Genomic DNA, 21,763 nt, shown 5'->3' on the forward strand with positions numbered 1-21,763 from the left:
ATAATTACATGCATCTAACCCTCAACCTAATCCTACCCTAACCCTATAGTAAGTACATGTAGTTAATTAATGTTACTCAGTACTTAAATGTATAATTACACTGTAACAATGACACCTTAAAATAAAGTGTCGCCAAATGTTCTTCTCAGAACATGGCAGTCTTATATAAACCACTAGGTAAAAAGTGTATCTACCTTTCTGTAGTTTTAAAAACATCTATTTGGGCCAGTGTGATTTTAGTATTTTATATTATCAATTTGTTTTATTTTTCATATTTTCATTTTATTTTAGTTTAAGTAGTTTCACATGCTTTGTTATTAGTTTTGTTATATTTCTATATAGCTTATTTTATTTTTAAGCTAAAATAATTTTAGTGCTTATACTTGTTTCAGTTAGTTGCTGAGGAAATATTTGTCATTTTATTTTTAAGCCTTTCATCTATATTAATTTGATTTCAGTTCAATTAATTTCAATTACTGAAAACAAGTTTGAATAATTTTTGTGTTGGCTAACAATAACAACACTGCTTTTAGGGGCAATTGATTGGCCATCATAAGGACAACTGAATTGTAACAAAATGTGCATTTGGATGTGCAACAGTTTAACATGCTCAATGGTGCAGGTGCCATGTAGGTCTACTGAGACTTTTATACAACAGACTAGGCCCTATTTTTAGAAAGGGTTTGGGAATGTGCCAAAGAGGACATTTATATAAATATAATTCCTTATCCCTAATTTATCTGTAACAGCCTTGAGGAACAGTAACACACAGGCTGATGGTCAGAATTAAACTTAAATAAGACTGAATAATCAAGACCTCGTGTAACAGTTGGTTTCCTTGCCACACAGACTTGAAAAAAAAAAAAAAAAATTAATTGCACTTTACAAACGTAATGTATCTTTGGGTCATTGCTTCCTTCCACCAGCACGCTCCTCCCAAATCATACCCTACCTCCCGCGCTCTCTCGCGATATTAGGCGACGAGCCACGGATCCAACATGGCAGAAGGTATGAGGATGGTTTCTTTCTTATTTTTCACGCCCTTTCTGTTTAACACCTACGGCTGTTATTTCTTTACTCGATGGATAGGCCTAATACTGCATTTAAGTGTTATCACCACAGCCATTTGGTGATAAATATTGCATAACGCTGAAATGAACCACTTTATTGCATAGATTTTTGTCCAGCCTAGCTGGTTGCAAGTCAGGTGGTGGGCTGGGCGGTGGTGGTAATAATTCGCCGGGTGATTTGAGCTCTCGTGTAAAGAGATATCCAATGAATCCTTTTTCAAATGATATATTCAGCTGCATTTAGCGCAGATCATACAACGTTATGCCTTTGAAAGGCAAGTGGTTGATTTTAGAGACACTGTCGTCCTGTATTCTCATTTTGCGCTGGTTTTCCCAAGTCATTTCTAATCAGAATTTTCCCTTTTTAGTCTTTTGTCGCAGTCTTCATCACCGTGAATGAGTAACGTTAATTCATCTGGCTTTGCAAATTGATGATTAAATCTGTCAATACATTGCTCCGTTTAATGTAGTATGTGTAATACAATTGAATATAACTCGACATTTATATATAATAACAGTAGAACATAATTTTATAGCTCTGCCTTGTTGATTTTTATAAATAACTTTCATATCATGATTGCATTTAGTGACGTTGCAGCAGGCGTTTGTAACCGTTACTTTTATCAGCTGATGTGTGACATCTCCCTTCTTTATCTTCCCTCAACATGTTGTAAAATCATAATAAATTTAAGTGGAATTGCCGTCAAACAGCGTAAGAACACTTTAGCTGTCTTTCAGTCATTTTGGTTTTCTTCGCATTTAAAGATGGGGTGGCTAATAACAGGCTAGAGAAGGTTTATTGTAGTATCAACACAACCATGTAACAGTGACAAACATATTGGTTAAAGCCATGGTTGGTTATCTTTGTAATATTGTGTACCTTACCTTTTGTACCTAATTTTCTGTACCAATTTCCGAATTAGTAAACTGCTAGAACAATTTATTGTATATCAATTGCACAATTTCTTAAGAATGATTTATTCTTAATCTGAGTTCGAGTAATTCATGAGTTGTTAAAATTCGTGTTAATGCTTGTTGGTGATGCAAGCAGATTATTGCTTCACAAGGTTTCCTGTCATCTGATTGGCTGATGAGCTTTTTAAATACTTTATGGCAGTGGTTCCCAAACCTGTCCTGGAGGACCACCAACACTACACGTTTTCTTTTTCTCCCTAGTCAAACACACCTGATTCAACTCATCAGCTCATTATCACATGGGTTAATGAGCTGATGAGTTGAATCAGGTGTGTGTGACTAGGGAGAAAAAGAAAACGTGCAGTGTTGGTGGTCCTCCAGGACAGGTTTGGGAACCACTGCTTTATGGGACCTATTTGACATCTCTGAGTTGTTGATTGCTCAGCATACTGGATTCTTGAATCTAGGCTGAAGACAAATGGCTCACATATTAAACTGAAAACATTCTAATCCTTTGCTTACACACACACACACACACACACACAGGTTTAATGGGACAGGTTTAATGGCAATGACAGGGTAGACTTTTCTTTTCACAAAATGTACAGCTTTGGAATGTTATACAGTACAAGGCGCTGGCTAGCTTGCTTGCTAGCTAGCTTGGTTTTCTTCTTTTTTTATTTTTTTTCACGCAGAATTCAAAGATATTCCTAGATGTCAAATAGTAAGACATTACTAGACCAGCTCTCTCAGCACCTGAGCTTATGTGGAGCAAAGGAAAAGTGTAGCCTCAGCATTCTGGAGAGATGAACAGAAATAAATTCAAGGAAAGAGGAAGGAAGCGGCTGTGCTGGAATGTAGGTTAAGCTGTGAAATCCTCTAGTCACAGATCCAAGGCAATTACCACATTAAAGGTGGCAAGTTTAAAGTTGTTATTTTGAGGTTTGAGTGGAATGAGACTGATCAAGGTTGTATATTAACTTTTGCGTTTGTGGTTATCATGAATCGGACCATGTTAAAAGTTTTAACTTCTTGTAACATGTAAAGGCAGTTTTGTTCATATATCGTAGGTCCACTTCTCCCGTGAGCGTGCTCAGGAAGTCTGTCTGTGTCAGCAGTTTTCATGTGAAATCTATATTTTGTCCCTCTTTCTCTCGTCTACATGGCATTTCCACTTCCCTTTTGCTTTACCCATCACATTTGACGGTTTATTCTTATTTGTTTGCCCTTATTTTCTCCTTGTTCTCCATGTGCTCATTCCTTTTGTTCCACTACTCATCTCTCTTCTTCATCGTTTCCATCATGCCTGCAGAGGAGGTGCAGAAATTGCAGAAGCACCTTGCTCTGCTGAGGCAGGAGTATGTGAAGATGCAACAGAAGCTGGTGGAGACGGACAGGCGGTGCTCTGTGTTGGCTGCCCAGGCCTCTCTCCCCGGCTCTGTGTCCCAGGCCAGTGACTCCTTCATCAGCCGCCTGCTGGCCATCGTGGCTGACCTCTTTCAGCAAGAGCAGTACAGGTGAGAGCTGGACATGAATGCTCACATACTGTTAGATGAATGTTAACCAAGAAATTTTCAGGTCATATTTAACCCCAGAAGCAAAAGAAATAAGAAAAAGAAAGATGTTTTGAATATATAGGCCTATATATATATATATATATATATTCAAAACATCTTTCTGTATAGATATTTATATTTGTTTGTGAAAAGAAAATTGCATTTACTGTGATAGTTTTTCTTATTAGCAATGCCAATGCAAAAATTATAAATTCCAAATGATTTTTTTTTAACCATCAAGGCTCAAGCTATGTATACACACACATATAATTAAAAATATTAATATTATATATCAGTAATTTTTTGCATATTTAAATAAAATATTTCTTGTTTTTTTGTTGTGTTGCTGTATTGAGAATGAAACCGGCGTTTAAATGTACTTAATAGTCATGAAAATAGTCAAAATTCAATTGACAGTTTTATAAGATGCACATTGTAATTGAAATACAGTATGTAAGCTTGTTTGTGGCTTTGTCCTGATTTCAATTTCTGCTTCCACCAAATTATACAAGTTATGATTTACAGTTTCATTTTGCTTCTCAGTATGTAAAAGCTGGCTGAAAGGTTTTTAATATGTCTGCTGGGTCTGTAAAGTTAAGAAGTCCTATTACAGTTGTATTTCTTTTTATTGCACCACTTATGAGGTTACAGAATGACCTGTCTGAGATTTGAGCCTGGACTGTTGTCTCAGATCTGACCCCCCTGAGACCAATGCATAATACATTAGTCTAATGCGTCAAATGATATGGAAGCTGATTACTGCATATTTCACAAAGATGCTGTGTAAAATCAGTATGACCACATACGTCTTTTTTTCTCCTAGCGATCTGAAGGTGAAGATTGGAGATCAGAGGCTCAGTGCTCATAAATTCGTGCTGGCTGCTCGGAGTGAAATCTGGAGTTCAGCCAACATGGCCTCCACTACAGAACTGGACCTCTCAGGTAACAATGGCTTCTCTGTTTCCTACAACCTGCACTAGAAACGTAGGATGTCTAGATTATGTTTGGCTGTTTTTCTCCTTATTGTTCTAATGCAGTATGCAGCAGTAATCCCTCAAAACTGAACTTGTTGTTGGATTCTTTCCTGTACATCCCCATGTGACTTCCTAGATGCCAAACCAGAGGTTGCCATGGCAATGCTGCGCTGGGCGTACACAGATGATCTGGAGCTGAGTGGGGACGACGGCTTCCTCATCGACCTGATGAAGTTAGCCAACCGCTTCCAGCTCAATCTACTGCGTGAAAGGTGGGAACGGTCCCTTAGAATAATCATTTATGACTCATGTTGCAGCTTTACATCTCATAGTGTTTCACCAACAAAAACACCATGTAACTGCTCTTATCGGTCACTCAATATTTAAGAATATCAACTACAAGTAAAAAATAAAAAAATAATAAAAAGCACCCCTCAGCATGGATTGATGTGGAACATGAATGATTTTGGTGATGAATGCTACACTTGATGATTAATACTGCATATGCATCACGCCATCATTTTTCTCACTCTGGTCATGTTCATCAAATTACATAGACATTTCCCTGAAAGCATATGCTCTTTTACTTGCCATTTGCTTGAAAGAGGCTTCTAGTTAAACTGGAGAGTTGCAGTGATGCCCCATCACTACTCTGCCCTTGAGTCCTCTCCTGTCAATAGGTATTCTTTGGATAAAAGCAGCTGCTTAATGGCAAGCAAACAGCCTATATGTGTGGTGCTTTTATGCTAATGACCAGCTTTTATTAATTTATGTGTCACACATTATTTTGGATAACAGGGCTTGCATAACATAAATAATATTGCAATTAAAATCAGTTTGTGAGTTGATATAGCATGTTTGTGACAGGAAATATATACACTACCGTCTAAATGTTTGTGGTCGGTAAATCTTTTGTGCTCACCAAGGCTGCATTTATTTAGTCAAAAATATAGTAAAAACAGTTATATTGTGAAAAATTACAATTTAAAACAACTGTTTTCTATTGTAATATATTGTAAAATGTTATAGATTCCTGTGATGGCAAAGCTGAATTTTCAGCATCATAAGTGTCACATGATCCTTCAGGAATCATTTTAATATGGTGATTTGGTGCTAAATAAACATTTCTTATTATTATCAGTTGGAAACAGCTGTGCTGCTTAATGTTGTAAAAACCATTGTGCATTATAAATGTTTTACTGTAACTTTTGATCAATTTAATGCATACCTGCTGAATATTAAAGTATTAATTTCTAAAAAAACAAAACAGAATCTTACTGACCCCAAACCTTTGAATGCAAGCATGCTGTATAAAAAAGAATGTGTGATGCTGAACTCATAGCAGGTGCAATTTAGAAAATGGACCTAATTTACATGAAGTATCAAGTAGGTGGTAATAATTTTTGTCATCATTTTAATAAAATAAAGAGAAAAGAATTAGAAATTCTGCATTTAATGATACATCTACTTATGAATATCTAGTTAATTTAAAAACTGAAATGTTATGTAAAGGAATACAAAGTGAGCTCTAAACGTAGATATTGTTTTTCAAATGCAGATGTGAGAAAGGAGTGATGTCATCAGTGAACGTGAGGAACTGCATCAGGTTCTACCAGACAGCCGAAGAGCTGGACGCCACAACATTGATGAACTATTGTGGAGAGATCATTGCCAGTCACTGGGTGAGTCAGAAGAACAGAGCCATCGTCCTCATCCTTGAAAGATGGGGAATTTGTTCTATAGATGCACAAAGCCTGGACCTTTATTTTGTTTGCCATAAATATATCAATAATAATTAATACATGGACAATTTCACTGTGAAAGATAGCCTTCCTCCTTTGAATGCTCTGTTTAAAAGCAGCAGGATCTTGTCCTCATCGATGTTTGGGGTCTTCTTTATGGCTCCTAGTAGTGATGATTCTCAAGGCTATGTCTAAGATCGGGATGGTAAAGGAAACATTGTGGTGGTTTTACAGGCGTGCTCTCTGCTGAGTGAACTAAACACATCAGTATCAGCTCAGCAGACCTTGAGCAAGACCTTGAAAAAGACCAGAGGGAGATTTGCATAATTTCTTGTGTTTTTTTTTTTTTTTTTGAGTGTGTATTCATGCAAAAGGTAGGATTAATATTTACCTCCTCTATCCTCTCAAACAGGATGATCTACGGAAAGATGACTTCAGTACCATGGATGCTCAGCTGCTCTATAAAATGATCAAATCCAAGACCGAATACCCCCTTCACAAAGCAATTAAAGTAGAACGAGAAGATGTTGTCTTCCTTTATCTAATAGAGATGGATGCACAGGTAAAGAGCCAGCACTGAATCAAAGAAGTGTTCTTGCTTTATATACCGTGATATAAAAAGTGCAAGGTCCTCTATGTAGTGAAATCAATATCAAGTGATGTTTTTCTATGGTTAATGTTTTGCTTTATGTTTTACATTGGACAACTAGTAGTGACCTAACATACTAAAATATTTCTAGTATAAAAAATAACAAAAAGAAATATGAATATTACTGATTATATTTTGAATGACTCGCATGCAAAATGTATCTATTTATTGTTTAAATTGTTACAACATAATCATTGTGTTGCCCCTGATTATTAGCACATTTTTAGCCACTGATAAATGTTTTAGCCTCTATTTATAAGCTTGTTTATTGCATGGCAAACTCATTAGGATAAATGTTTCCTTCATTTCATCCCCAAGTTACCAGGAAAGCTGAATGAGCTGGACAATAATGGAGATTTGGCGCTGGATCTGGCTTTGTCCAAGAAGCTGGAGAGCATCGCCACCACACTGGTCAACAACAAAGCAGATGTTGACATGGTGGACCAGAGCGGCTGGAGTCTTCTACACAAGGCCATCCAGAGAGGTGAGGAGCGCTTGTATTTGGGCAGAGGGGATATTATTTTATGATGAATTTGAAGTTGGCATAAAGTCGTTTAGCTCACAAAAGGCTGAAATTTGAGATCTGTCGTAAATCGTTTGAGAAGTTTTTTTTTTTTTTGTGGTCTAAATACTGTCCCCATCCTGTGTCTTTCTCTCTCTCTCTTTAGGAGATGAATTTGCTTCCACTTTTTTGATCCGTCACTCTGCGCAGGTGAACGCTGCCACAGTGGGTGCAGTTGAGACGCCTCTGCACCTTGTCTGCTCTTTCAGCCCTAAGAAACACAGTGGTGAAGTCATGGCTGGCATGGCCCACATTGCTGAGGCTCTGCTCAAAGCTGGTGCCAACCCAAACATGCAAAACAGCAAAGGACGGTGGGTAATAAAATTCAAGGGTTTCTTCTGCAATAAGAGTTTCGGGATTATATCTGCAATAATGTTTTTTGGGAGTAAAGCTTATTCATTGTATTCATGACCTGGTTTTATTTTTCTAATTCTTAGGACGCCATTACATGAGGCTGTGGTGTCGGGAAATGAAGCAGTCTTTAACCAGCTGTTACAATGCAAACAGTAAGATTAAACAGGCTTTATCTGGGCGAATTTGAAAAACTGCGTTTTTGTGCCCTTGAAGGGAACTTTGGCCATTTGTAGTGCCATTCCAAACGAAAGTGAATAGTTGAATCCCCTCACGAAGGGCCTCTCCACAAGTCTGTTAGCAAGGGGTACGTACATACGATGGTCACTTCAAATAAGTAATTTGATCGTTTATGGGCATGTGACCCAGGGTGGTGAATCCTCGCGATTCATTTTAAAGCTAGATGGCGGGAGAGTTTGAGTATAAAGAACGTATAAACAGAATGATTAAAAAAATAATTACATTATTTTTCGCCACATGCGTTCCAAACGACTACATTATTTATGGCACGCAAGTGCCCTGCTCCCTTCAAAGTTCCCACTTGAAGAGATCTGGCCTTCAAAGTTAGTAGGGCACAGGGATGCTCACTTCCAAATTGGAATTCGCCCTCTTTTTCAAAACGAATGATCTTAAATTATTTATTAAGGTAATGAAAAAGCATAATACCTTTCTGTACTTATGGAATACACAGAATGATCTAAAACTTGTATTCAAAAATGTACAAATGCAAGAGTCTAATGTGGGATAGTGTATCCCATGATGTATTATCTCACCTCCCATTGTTATAAAGGAACTTGATGTAATATCAAAATGTGATTTGTAATCTTGACTTGGACTGCCTTAACCACTGTTTCTTCATGTGTTCTGATAAAAAAAAAACTATACATTGTATACTGTTCAGTAAGCTAGTGTTCTGAACATGGAGATAGTTACCTCTGCCTTCTTGGTGTAATATTGTCCCTTTCTTGTGTCCTTTTTGTAACACTGTAATCCCTCCCCTTCCTGCTTAGATTGGACCTGGAATTGAAAGATCACGAAGGCAGCACTGCACTGTGGCTGGCCCTGCAGTACATCACTGTGTCCTCTGACCCCTCCGTGAACCCTTTTGAGGACGAAGCTCCTGTTGTGAATGGAACCTCATTTGACGAGAACAGCTTCGCAGCAAGGCTTATACAAAGAGGGAGCAATCCTGATGCACCAGACTCCAATGGTATCAAACTTCTTGCACTTTATAAAATGTTTATGTGTCCCTTTAGTCATTACCCATTTTATACCTGCTAATCACAACATCTCCTCCTCAGGTAACTGCCTCATGCAGAGAGCAGCCATCACAGGAAGTGAAGCAGCCGCTATCTTCCTGGCCACACATGGAGCTAAAGTCAATCACACCAACAAATGGGTGTGTGTGTGTCAGCTTTTATTAGACACTGCCAGTCAAATGTTTCAACTTGCATATTCCTTTTACACAATTTAGAATAATAGTGTAGTCATCAAAACTACTAAATAGAACAAATTTAAAGGATGGAAATTCGGCTATGATCCTGAAAAAATATGCATCATGGTTTCCACAAAGATATTAAGCAACACAACTCTTCTCAATGTTGATAATATTAAGATGTTTTGAGTACTAAAACAGCATGTTAGAATGATTTCTGAAGGGTCGTGTGACACTGAAGAATAGAGAATAATTTGCCATTAGAGAATAAATTACATTTTAAGTTTTCTATTTTAATATATTTCAAAATCTTACTGTTTTTACTGCATTTTTGATCAAATAAATGCAGCCTTGCTGAGCTTAAGACTTAAAAATGTGTAAACTTGTAGACTTAATTTCTTAACTAGCAATTATGATTATACAGGAGGAGTAGTAAAGGGGTGGATTGTCATAAATTAAATATTTATTATTTTTATTTTTTTATATATTCCTTTTTCCCCTTGTGATTTCTTATGATCACATTTTCGTTTGTAGGCTGAGACCCCCCTCCATACGGCGTGCCGCTGTGGCCTGGCAGGGCTGACGGTGGAGTTGCTCCAGCAGGGGGCGAATCCTAACCTGCAGACCGACAGCGCCCTGCCTGACGGAGTCGAGAAGAGCCAAGGAGTCTTCCTCCAGAGCCCGCTCCACCTGGCCATCGTTCACAACCACCCAGATGTGGTGTCTGTCATACTAGAGCAGAAAGGTGAGGGATGAGGGAGAATGTTTGATTTGAATACTGATCTGTGCATCTGTGCCATCTCTTGTCATTCATAACTTTATTTTTGATCCATAGCCAATGCACTACATGCCACCAACAACCTGCAGATCATCCCTGACTTCAGTTTGAAAGACTCCATGGATCAGACCGTTCTGGGTCTTGCACTCTGGACCGGTGGGTTCTGCTAAAATCTCCTTCAGTGAATTCACTGCTCATGCAGATAATTTAATGTTTCTTATTTACATTGCTAGGTATGCACACTATTGCCGCACAGCTGCTGGGTTCTGGAGCAGCCATTAATGACACCATGTCTGATGGACAGACGCTACTACACATGGCTATAAAGAGACAGGACAGCAAGAGCGCCCTCTTCCTGCTAGAGCACCAGGCCGACATCAACGTCAGGTACTAGAACTGCTATAAAAAACATCGGTTAGCAGTAGCAGACATCCCTTTAGACATGTTTAGCTGTGGATTTCATGTGGACAGTGAAGGTTCGAGTCCTGCCTCCGGTGTGTATCAATCCCATTCCCTCTCTGTCACCCCAAATAGTTATTAGTGAACGAGTTGATTCATATAATAGCTGATAATTCGATCATGAAAACAAATCCTAATACTACAAATCATACTTTATATTATATACTAATATTCAACAATATTATTGATTTGACTGCACTGACACTATTGGACACTGTTTTTCTGCAGAAATGCTTAGTGTAAATTAAATAATTTAATGATCTTTACAGCGAAATTGAATCAACACTGAACTAACTTCAGCTGAACAATGACACCATTTTCTTTTAGAGCTGCAGTACAGCCGAAATGAACTGTTTGCATCATTGAATAATTTTCCTGTCATCGCTGTAAAACTGCTTTTGAAACAATCAGTAATGTATAATAAAGGTGACTTGACTTTGTTTTAGGACCCAGGAGGGGCAAACGGCTTTGCAGTTGGCTATCAGTAACCAGCTCCCTTTAGTAGTGGACGCTATCTGCACAAGAGGAGCTGACATGTCAGTGGTGAATGAGAAGGGTGATCCTCCACTCTGGCTGGCTTTGGAAAATGGTTTGGAGGACATCGCGTCCACATTGGTGAGAACTGCATTTTTTTTTTTTTTTCTTAAGCATTAGTTTTCTTAAATACCTTAACGCTTGTTTTTCCATATTTTTAAATAATGCCTGTTTATGATGAGTTTATTTGATTCGTCAGTTATGTATTTTTTGGATTAGGTCAGGCACGGGTGTGATGCAACTTGTTGGAGTTCAGGGCCTGGAGGCTGTCAGCAAAATCTTCTCCACAGAGCCATCGATGAGAACAACGAGGTCACTGCTTGCTTCCTTGTACGCAGGTTTGTACACCTCTCCTTGTTTTCTCTTGCTTCAGGATTTGTGTTTTAAAAAATGTGCATGACAATTCATCAAATTTATATTTTCAATAAAAAACACCAAATAAAAAGGTGATTCATTCCTATAGAGTGCTGCAGGGATTACATATTTTTGCAGGCTAAAACCCAGAAACTAGTTAGCATTTTGGCACCTCTGGTTCCATTGGCTTTTTTTTATTATTATTATTATTATTTTTTTTATGCATGAAATAAGGTCTGTGGTTAACATAAGCTCAAGATATATTCACACAAGTTGTTCATTTGCGAAGATTATCCTAATGAACAAAACATGTAATAATCAAACTTTTGTTGGTCACAAGCTCATTTTTCACAATGATCCAAAAGCCAATGGAAAAATCTCATTGCATTTTTGTCAAAGGAACCAGGGTGATGCTAACTTTCAGGTTGTCCTACAAAAATACATCACCAAAGCACTTTATTCAGGCTATAATTAAGACTGGGGCTTTTACACAAGATTTTAAAAGCTTATATAAAACAATTGAATTGTCAATTGTTTAAAAAATCTAATAAAATTATTTGCGTGTTATGCAAAAAGTGGCTGTAGAAGTTTTATTTCCCTATCATAAATGATCTCAACATTTGTTTTCAGTGGCTGTGATGTGAACAGCCCGAGGAGGCCTGGTCCTAACGGTGAGGGAGATGAGGAGGCGAGGGATGGACAGTGCCCACTGCATTTGGCTTCGTCCTGGGGGCTGGAGGAGGTGGCGCAGTGCCTTTTGGAGTTTGGAGCCAATGTGAATGCACAGGTTAATACAGATATACAGCAGATGCATACATTCACCCTAGTTCTTCTCTTTTTCTTTTGATGACAAGGCTTTATGCAGATATGTTCCATATACTCACTGTTTTCAAATGTCCTGAGAACTGCAATGCCCATTTCTCTGCATGCAGGATTCAGAAGGCCGTGCTCCGATCCACGTTGCCATCAGCAACCAGCAAAGCATCATCATCCAGCTGCTCATCTCCCACCCTGAAATCCGATTGAATATTCGAGACAGACAAGGCATGACGCCATTTGCCTGTGCCATGACCCACAAGAACAACAAGGCTGCTGAAGCCATCCTCAAGAGAGAGTCTGGCGCTGCCGAACAGGTGTGTGGGCATGATTATATCCACATATATATATGAAAATGTAGATGGGGGGGGGGGGGGTGTGTGTGAATGAACATCATTGTCTTTCACCCTCAATAACCCACAACTGAAGTGCCCTTGAGCAAGGCACCTAACCCCCAATCGCTCCCCGGGCGCCGCAGTGAATGGCTGCCCACTGCTCTTGCTGTATGTGTCCACTGCTTGCAGTGTGTTTGTGTTCATTACTCACTGCTCATTATGTATGTGCACTAACTTGAATGGGTTAAATGCAGAGGACAAATTCCGATTTGTCCAAGAAATGACTTCTCCACATTGTTTTGATATGTGACATCACAAGCCACTAGGGCTGTGTATTGGTAAGAATCTGGCGATACGATACGTATCACGATACATGGGTCACGATTCAATATATTGCAATATATTTCGATACTGTGCATAAGGCGATATATTGGGATTTTTTTAAAGTAGGACTATAATTTTAGAAAAAATAATATTTAAAAAAAGACATGATGTGCATAAAAGTCAAAGAAGTTTACTTTAGGTAAACAATTCAGTTCACAGAAAATCAGACTGCCAGTTTGGTATTGTGGTTCACAGGTTCTTAGTGAGCAAATTTTTATATTTCTCAAGTAGGCCATAATAAAAGAAAATACATAGCCCCTGTCACAATACAAAAATACAATGTGAACTGGACGAAAATGAATGAAAGTGAACAAAATGAATGTGTCATATAGGCCTATTGAAATCAAGTTTTTATGTGATAAAAGATTTTAAAAGAACTGGACGCGCGAATGAGGCGAATTAGCGTTTGGTGTGAACGCAGCTTCACGGTGCGCGTCCACTACAGCGGCAAAACTACGCTCGGTGCCGCTGGCAACGCTGTAACATCTCCGCTTTGGGGTGTGTCTGTTACGAGTGTGTTTGTTTTTTTCAACACACGGACAGTATAATCATCATGCACGCGATTACATTTAGAAATAGACAAGCTTTGTTTCCAAATGCACCAAGCAAAGATCCTTTCAATTTTATAAACCCAGCCAATATAATAACAATAAACACATCCAAAATAAAATCTTTAACATATAAACAACTGCAAAGCGTCTAATTTGTAAACAAAATGATTTATGCACTAAATCCATCATAAACTGCCGACCGCGTTTTTCGCTTGATATTTGCATAAAGTCGAGAACTGCCCAACCTTTTGACGCTCTCAGTCGCTCTCAACGCTTTCTCCGGTCCGCTGTCAATCCCAAAATGCACTGCTGAGCGTGAAGCTCGACTTCCATAGGAATGAATTGAAAACGCTCGCTCCGTGCCAGTGGACACGCACCGTTCGGCGAGCCTTTTAAACAACATAAACGTGAACCACCGTCTTACCATGAATATTTTTGGACGAAAAAAAAAAAATCGATATTGCGTTTTTGAAAATCGATACAGTATTGCAAAATAAAATATCGCGATACTCATGTGTATCGATTTTTTTCTTACACCCCTACAAGCCACTGAATATTATAAATGTTCTCTCTTTGTCTAGGTGGACAACAAAGGTCGCAACTTCCTGCATGTTGCTGTGCAGAACTCAGACATAGAGAGTGTGCTCTTTCTCATTAGCGTACAGGCCAATGTCAACTCCAGAGTGCAGGACAGTGCCAAACTTTCTCCTCTACACCTGGCCGTACAGGCAGGATCTGAGATCATTGTCAGGAATCTGGTAAAGCAAAGAGAATAAAAGTGATGGAGGAATCTTTATTTTATTTTTTTATTTTCAATTCAAACACTGAAACATGTTTGTTTTCTCTGATGTACTGTAGCTGCTGGCTGGTGCAAAAGTAAACGAGCTGACCAAGCATCGTCAGACAGCGCTGCATCTCGCTGCACAACAGGACCTTTCCACAATCTGCTCTGTTTTGATCGAGAATGGCGTTGACTTTGCTGCCGTTGATGAGAATGGAAACAATGGTAGACTTTTGTGCTAAACTTATGTAATTTAATATTCTTGAATGACTAAATTCCATTTCACTCATTTCTTTATATCTCCTTCTACTAGCACTTCATCTGGCTGTGATGCAGGGGCGTCTGAATAATGTGCGTGCGCTACTCACTGAGTCCAACATAGATGCTGAGGCCTATAATCTCAGGTTTGACTCAAAATATATTACCCCACACTTAAAGGTGAAGTATGTACGATTTTTTTTGTTAAAATACATTTTTAACCCTGTTTATTGTTCATTGACTACTATTAGTATGCCATTCATGGGTTGATCTCCCCCAAAAGTGTAAACATTGAGCCTCCCAGGCACCATCTAAACATTGAGAGCGGTCCGCTCAGATTTGTCAATTACTTTCCAGCTCATCCAATAGTGTGAGTTTAGGGCATGGCTACTGTAGCAGGCTGAGCCAGAGGGTGTTTAGCCAATGTGGGACCCTGGCTGACACATGGGAAAAGACATTCAGCTTTGGTTACAGAAGCCAAATTGCATTTAGACCTTCAAAGATAAAATGGGTCATGAACACGTCAAAGCAAACGGGGCATTGTGCTAAAATCGATGCTTCAATACAATGGGTCTCATTCATGAAACACGAGCAGAACGAATTTTTGTGTAAATCGTGTGTAAAGTGGTTCTGGCGTAAATTTTCGGATTCATTAAAATGTTCGTATTTTCCAAATGTTAGTTGGTACAAAAGAAATCTACACCTGCTCCCAGCCACGCGTAAATAGTGCGTTTAACATCCGAACGTTTTGCTCAATAATAAGGCTGCATTTTAATTTACCTTCTGGTGATAATCTGGTACATATTTACACAGCAAATTCTTTTAGTTTTAATTCTAAAAGTAATTTTCTTTTTACTTTTATTATGAGAGCCAGTAATAGCATCTGCAAACGGAACACAAGTCCGCAAGTCAAAAGTGTCGCAGTCAAGCTTCATGTCGAACCATTTTCTTTTCACTTCTGGGACTGTTTGATTAACAGATGAAACTCCATTAACTGCATCATCTGCCAAGCTTCCTTTTTTTTAGGACCTGATACGCCACTATGTACTCTTGAAAATAAATATTTGTATATATAGTATATTTGTGAATCAGGAGAAGAGTTTTCGGGAAGGTCTCTTTACGCGCAAATCACTCACATATTTACTCGTATATTTACGAATGTTTCATGAATGAGACCCAGTATGTCAAAAATGAGATAATAATATTGAGTGAATGCTCTCCGCACATAGTATACGTTCATCAAATAATTTCGCTTCAAACTCACTAAATGCCAGCCTCAGCCCATTCAGAAATGTTGGTACTTGGGTAGAAACCTATCATAAGAGCCTGATAAAAATGTTAACATTAAAGAAAAAAGTTAGACTGACTTGGAGGCTTTTGCATCTGAAGTCTTCAAATGTTCCAATTTAAATTGTTTACTTTGTGTCCCAATTAGACAGCCTCAAACAGCTGTGGTGCATCATATCAAGAAATGCGCGTGGTTCAGATATGTTGGATGGGTTTATTATAAGCGAGAAGATTCAATTGCTTACTCATGGCACATAGCGATAGCTACACATCTAAAAAAGTATTCGTAATTTGTTGGAGCTTTTATTGAAAGTAGCTTACTTATACCTGTTGAGACATGTCTTCACAAGCACTCATAAGAGCTGTGATTGTGATGTTTGAGTTGGGGGAGGTGTGATGCATGAAAGGGGTGTTTGCAAAATATGCTGAATTGTTGTTATTTCACTAGTGCCACTAGTGTAGCAGAAACTACGTACTTCACCTTTAAACTCTATGTAAAATATAAGTAGTTATTATTTACCACTTTTTACCACTAATATATACACAGTGTATGTGTGTGTATATAGCTGAACTATGAATTATTTACACTATTTAATTCACAAAAGAATTCAAATAAATTGTGCATTATTCATGGACATTCACAATTTTTTTTGCCTCATTTTCATTCGTCTAGAGGTCAATCTCCCATGCATGTCCTCGGCCAGTATGGGAAGGAGAACGCGGCAGCCATCTTTGAGCTGTTTTTAGAATGCATGCCTGAGTATCCCCTGGATAAACCTGACAATGAGGGGAACACAGGTTGGTGAAGCACAAACGATTTGATTATACTGAATGTGCATTTTTAAATGGATAATTTTCTGTATTAATAATAACAAGAATGCCATTTTGCTTGTCAGAAACAAACACTGGATCAATGATAGTTGATGTTTTTCTCCTTTCAGTGCTTCTGTTGGCCTATATGAAAGGAAACGCTAACCTGTGTCGTGCCATCGTGAGGGCTGGAGCTCGACTCGGCGTCACTAACAACCAGGGCATCAACATCTTCAACTATCAAGTTGCCACTAAGCAGCTTCTGTTCCGTCTGCTAGGTAAAAGATACAGGTTTAGTGTTTCTACAACATTTACAGTGCTTGTAGTAGTTATACCTAACTAGTCTTTTGTATCGTGTTTTGAAAGACATGCTTTCCAAAGAGCCCCCGTGGTGTGATGGATCAAACTGCTATGAATGTATAACCAAATTTGGAGTCACCACCAGGAAACATCACTGGTATGTATGAGATTAATCTGTCTGCTTTTATAAAGAATGAAGACCTTGTTTCCTCCTTTCATTGTTTCTTTTCAAACCATAACTTCCCTTGTCCTAACAACCCATTCTTTATCGTCTTTTCTTTCTCTCATAGCCGCCATTGTGGGCGTCTGCTCTGCCATAAGTGCTCTATAAAAGAGATCCCCATCATCAAATTTGACCTGAACAAACCTGTGCGTGTATGCGACATCTGCTTTGATGTGCTGACATTGGGCGGCGTGTCCTAACACACTAGAGGAATTTGAAGGACGGGCACCAGCCAAGCTGAGTATGAACTCACAGGCTGGGCCTAGCACTAAAAGGATGGAGAAATGGAGTAAGACACATTGAGAGAAAGAGCCCTTGAACAAAACCATTCCATTCTTGTCAAAGGAAAAAATACAACCATAACAATGTGTTTGTTCTAGCAGTTCTTTTTAGAACCAAAATATTATGTGTCGAGGATCCAGATTAAAACAAGTGGAATGCAGATGCAAATGTAAATGTAGTTCCGATAAAAAACAAGTGTGATTGAGAAGGGCAAGTATCATTTACTACAAAAAAGAACCATAGGGGTTTTATACAGGGCTAATGTGCTATATGGACAATTATGATTTAAATATTACTTCATTTCCCATTAGAATGACAAGACTAGTATTCCCACATGCAGTCGAATTGACTTTCTACAGATTGGTCGATCAATATTTCAAGGAAGTTTGTTTGGTATTGAATGTTGCTTGATATGAAAGGATCTATAAAAGGTAAGTAGTGTGAAGCCTTAATCATACTGTGCAGGGTCTTTGAGGTGTTAGATTTAGGTTTTGAACACATTTTAACCTCTGGAGAGATCCAGGCAAGGACATTTCTCTGGAGTTCGAATCAAAACACTAAGAGAGAGATGGAGAAATACTCCTTGCTGGATTTGTTATTAGTAAAATGATCACTCAATCATGTATTAATCTGCATATTCAGCGGACTTTATTTTAACTGATCCATTAGAGTTAACGTCATACTAAAATTTGAGAAAATCGTTACTCGTGATTCTGTTAAGTCGTACAGGTGCAGAAATACAAGCGCAGAATTATGATATGCTTACTATGCATATGCATGACATTTGTAACCTGTTATTATTGTCATCATTACATCATAAATTACACTTTATTCATTCCTGATCACCAAATGATACATTCCAGTTAACGTTTTCAAAAGTCTTCTTGGTGGCGTAATGCGTCACATTATGTTTCCTATCATATTTTAAATGCTTTTTCATGTCCATGCTTAACAGGTGCACTTTATCAACGTTTTTTTTTTTTTTACATTTCTGATCACATTTCAAAGGAGATTGGTTTGTTTGTGGGGGGAGGGCAGGGAAAGGGCCAAGTCCACAGTCTGTTATTGGTATTGTTAAACTGTACAGATAAATGTATAATATTTTTGACCACTACAACTGTTTTGTACTTAATGCAGGTTGTGCTTTTTGTCTATGTGACAAACCTACAATTGGCCTCTGTTTAATCTTTTCTGCATATTGTATGGTATCTGTATGCTCAGATATTTAGCCTGTCGCCGCCTCTAGTATCCTTTTCAAGAAAGGGAGGACAACTTTACATAAAGGACAATTGAAAAAACAAATCTATAAAATTGTCTTTTATTTAACAGTCTTGATTCTATGGCATAAATAATATACTCTGTCACAAATTGCAAAGGAATTAGAAGTAAAGAGAACTAAATCAGAGAAACGATATAATTGGAAACAGAACTAGCAGCATTGGTCTCTTGGCACGTGCCTGCTATAATAAACCAATCATAAAAACATGAAGAAAACTAAATGAAACCAAATGTACTGACACTTGTAGTGTGGTGAGGACTTGTAGCTCAGTCTTTAGTGATTTGGCAGGATTCTGCTTGAGGAGGACAGTCCTTGTACTCTCTGAGGTTTCGGTTCTCTGAGTGAACAGGATCGGACGGTTGGATGCACACACATCGGGAATGACCAGACCCAGGGGAGAAAAGCATTCTGGGTACTCCAACCCAGTCTCTGTGAATGCCACCGCTACAGAGTAAAAACTTGTGTTACATTTTTCCAATAAATGTATCGAATGTTGTCCGAGAAAAAAATAAAATAAAATCAAAGTACCTCATTGTGGAGCACCATACCCGTCCCCCGCTGGCTTCGCTCCACTCCGAGTTACAGGCTGGGTACAGCTGCATCTCACTCTGAGCCTGGGCCTTTTTCTTCAACCCCTCTGACAAGAAAGCCTCAACACGTAGCAAAACGTCAGTGGGCTGCCCGGTTTCTGTGTAGAATCGGCCTATCAGTTTACCTGCAGCACAGGGGTCATACAGACCGAGACCTTAAAGGGACTGTTCACCCTAAAATCTGTCATACTCATGACAATTTTCATTTGTGGGTGAATTGTTTTGTGTGTGTATTTTTGCAACAACTTAAAGGAACACTCTGACTTTTTGGGACTTTAGCTTATTCACAGTATCCCCCAGAGTTAGATAAGTCCATACATACACAGCTACTTGGGCGGAGTGATTAGCGCAGCACACGAGACGCCCTGTTGATGGTTCCGTAAACAAAGTAGCCACTCCGCCCAAGTAGCTGTGCTCCTACGCCTAGTGAGAATATAGTTCCCAGTATTTATACGATTAAAAATGGTCTCTGTCTCATATAGCCTTGTTATTTGTACACGCTGTGACTATACAGATCACAACATGTAAATAGGAAAACGTTTGCATTATTTTGTCACTTATTGGGATTAGTATGCTACCTTATCCATTTACATCCAGTCTTTGTGCTAAGCTAGGCTAGTGGTGGGTGCGTCAAATAACACTTAGAGAACGCACAGAAATGAAAAAGGTATGTATGGACTTATCTAACTCTGGGGGATACTGTGAATAAGCTAAAGTCCCAAAAAGTCGGAGTGTTCCTTTAAGACATTAATGTGGAGTGCATTATATCAAAGTATCTAAGATCTTACAAGTATTACACCATAGAAGTCTTACAAGTAATTGAATGATCAGTTCTTTAAATAATTCAAATATATCAACATTTTTCTTGAAAAAAGTATTTTCTTTGAAATAGGTTTATCAATGTAACATTTTGCATGGAATAGTAAAAATAATTATAAAACACTATGAAATAAACACTATTCCAGACTATTTTTCAAGTTTACTGAGTAGCAATTAGGAGTTATTTTAAAATAAACGTCTGAAAAAAAAAATTGTCAAAGGCAGAATTTTTTTTTTTCATGGTAGCATTGAATTAATTATTCCAAAAAAAACGTATACAGGCAAGTAAAGAGATCTGAGTTCTTTATTTGTGGTTGAATTATAGCAAATGAGTGACATCGTCGTGTGGTACCAACCTACTGGAGTGTAGTCCCTCTGATAAAATGATAGCCAGTCATAAAGAGCCACAATCTGTGAGTCCGAGAAATCCGACACATCGCTAGACAAGCCAGACTCTGTGAAATCACCTGTAATAAACGCCCTTGACGCGTCTTTTCCTGCACAAACACACATTTTTAAAGAATCTCTATGCGTTAGCATCACTCAAACATCTGTCTTGCAAAATGCACAGTGAACTAACCCGTAAAGAAATGGTAACCGCCACCAGGGCCGTAATGTTTCCTCCCCTTTTCAACGTCAAACACCTGTCCTAAGATCGCCAGGTACAATCCTTTACTGTTGTCTCCTCCGTTGTATAAAGACAGCTCATCTTCTGTCAGCATGCGTCCAGGTGGAGATGCTGACACATCACTGACCTGCTGCCGCAGCCACGACTCTAGTACATTCACAACATTTCCATAGATCGGGAATGTGAGCCACTCGGGCACCGTCCACACGGCCAGGACCATTGAAATAAGAGCTACTAAATACTTCAGCATTGTACAGACAAACTCTCAGGCAGTCAGTATTTAAAATAAGAAGCAATTGCATTCCGTACCTAGTATCGCATCGGATTCAACAATATCACACCTGTCAACATGTTTCCGGGTGTGGTAATGCGCATGCGCATATCTATATATTTTTATTTTTATTTTTTAAATATAGAGCTTATTCAGTAAACAACAACATTATACATTATGCATCGACACTATAGACAGCAACCAAAATAAAGATAAGAGAGAAATAAACGCCAGGGTGAATTAAAAAATGTACACTGTGACAATTTTCAAAATAAAGTAGCCTAGGCCTAACATTACCGGTATACAGAATTCAAATAAATATGAATGTTGGCTCTTGTTGGCTTTTTAAATCGAAAGAGTCTCTAAAAAACTGCCAAAATACGGCTTGTTTAGTCTTATAAATCGATATATTTCGGTATTCTATTAGTAAATGATTTTTTTTATTTATTATTATTATTATTTTTTAATAGGATAGGCTATATGAAATTTTGTCAAAATTACAATTAAAATGCACTTTTATTTGCCGATTGAAGTTTCAAGTGTTTGAAATAAATACTCTGTCACATTATTAACAGAGTTGGACAGTAACAAAGTACATTTACTTGAGTACTGTAATTATGTTAACTTTTTGAGTAGGTCTATCTGTACTTTTCTTGAGTATGATTTTTTTCTGGAAACTTTTTACTTTAACTTCACATTTACTTTCAAACTTCATTTGAAAGACAAATATCATACTTTTTACTCCACTACAATTCGTAGTTAGCGTCAGT

At 38.2% G+C, this 21,763-nt stretch overlaps 2 protein-coding genes across 3 annotated transcripts; one reads left to right on the forward strand and one right to left on the reverse strand.

The window, feature by feature from the left end:
- Positions 1-967: 967 nt before the first annotated feature.
- ankfy1 (ankyrin repeat and FYVE domain containing 1) lies at positions 968-18,698 on the forward strand. Its single transcript, XM_081365902.1, has 25 exons — positions 968-1,008; positions 3,298-3,502; positions 4,365-4,483; positions 4,652-4,787; positions 6,074-6,197; positions 6,670-6,819; positions 7,225-7,390; positions 7,575-7,779; positions 7,906-7,974; positions 8,830-9,029; positions 9,121-9,218; positions 9,789-9,999; positions 10,090-10,188; positions 10,266-10,419; positions 10,938-11,106; positions 11,245-11,363; positions 12,010-12,166; positions 12,312-12,512; positions 14,047-14,223; positions 14,324-14,471; positions 14,560-14,650; positions 16,465-16,589; positions 16,733-16,879; positions 16,968-17,058; positions 17,192-18,698. Exons 1-25 carry the CDS (start codon positions 999-1,001, stop codon positions 17,322-17,324), a joined length of 3,504 nt encoding a protein of 1,167 aa, XP_081222028.1. The 5' UTR covers positions 968-998; the 3' UTR covers positions 17,325-18,698.
- On the reverse strand, positions 17,269-21,093 carry cyb5d2 (cytochrome b5 domain containing 2). Of its 2 annotated transcripts, none has more exons than XM_081365903.1 (4): positions 20,675-21,093; positions 20,451-20,591; positions 19,214-19,400; positions 17,269-19,129 (listed from the first exon to the last, which is right to left on the reverse strand). In XM_081365903.1, the coding sequence occupies exons 1-4, from the start codon at positions 20,970-20,972 to the stop codon at positions 18,952-18,954; spliced, it is 804 nt and encodes a 267-aa protein (XP_081222029.1). In that variant the 5' UTR covers positions 20,973-21,093; the 3' UTR covers positions 17,269-18,951. The 2 variants fall into 2 exon arrangements, with proteins under 2 accessions (XP_081222029.1, XP_081222030.1); XM_081365904.1 differs by having other exon boundaries at positions 18,034-19,129; positions 19,214-19,373; positions 20,675-21,085.
- Between the last annotated feature and the right edge of the window lie 670 nt (positions 21,094-21,763).

The sequence above is a fragment of the Scardinius erythrophthalmus genome (genome assembly GCF_964197995.2).
Source record: "Scardinius erythrophthalmus genome assembly, chromosome: 5".
Classification (NCBI taxonomy): Eukaryota; Metazoa; Chordata; class Actinopteri; order Cypriniformes; family Leuciscidae; genus Scardinius; species Scardinius erythrophthalmus.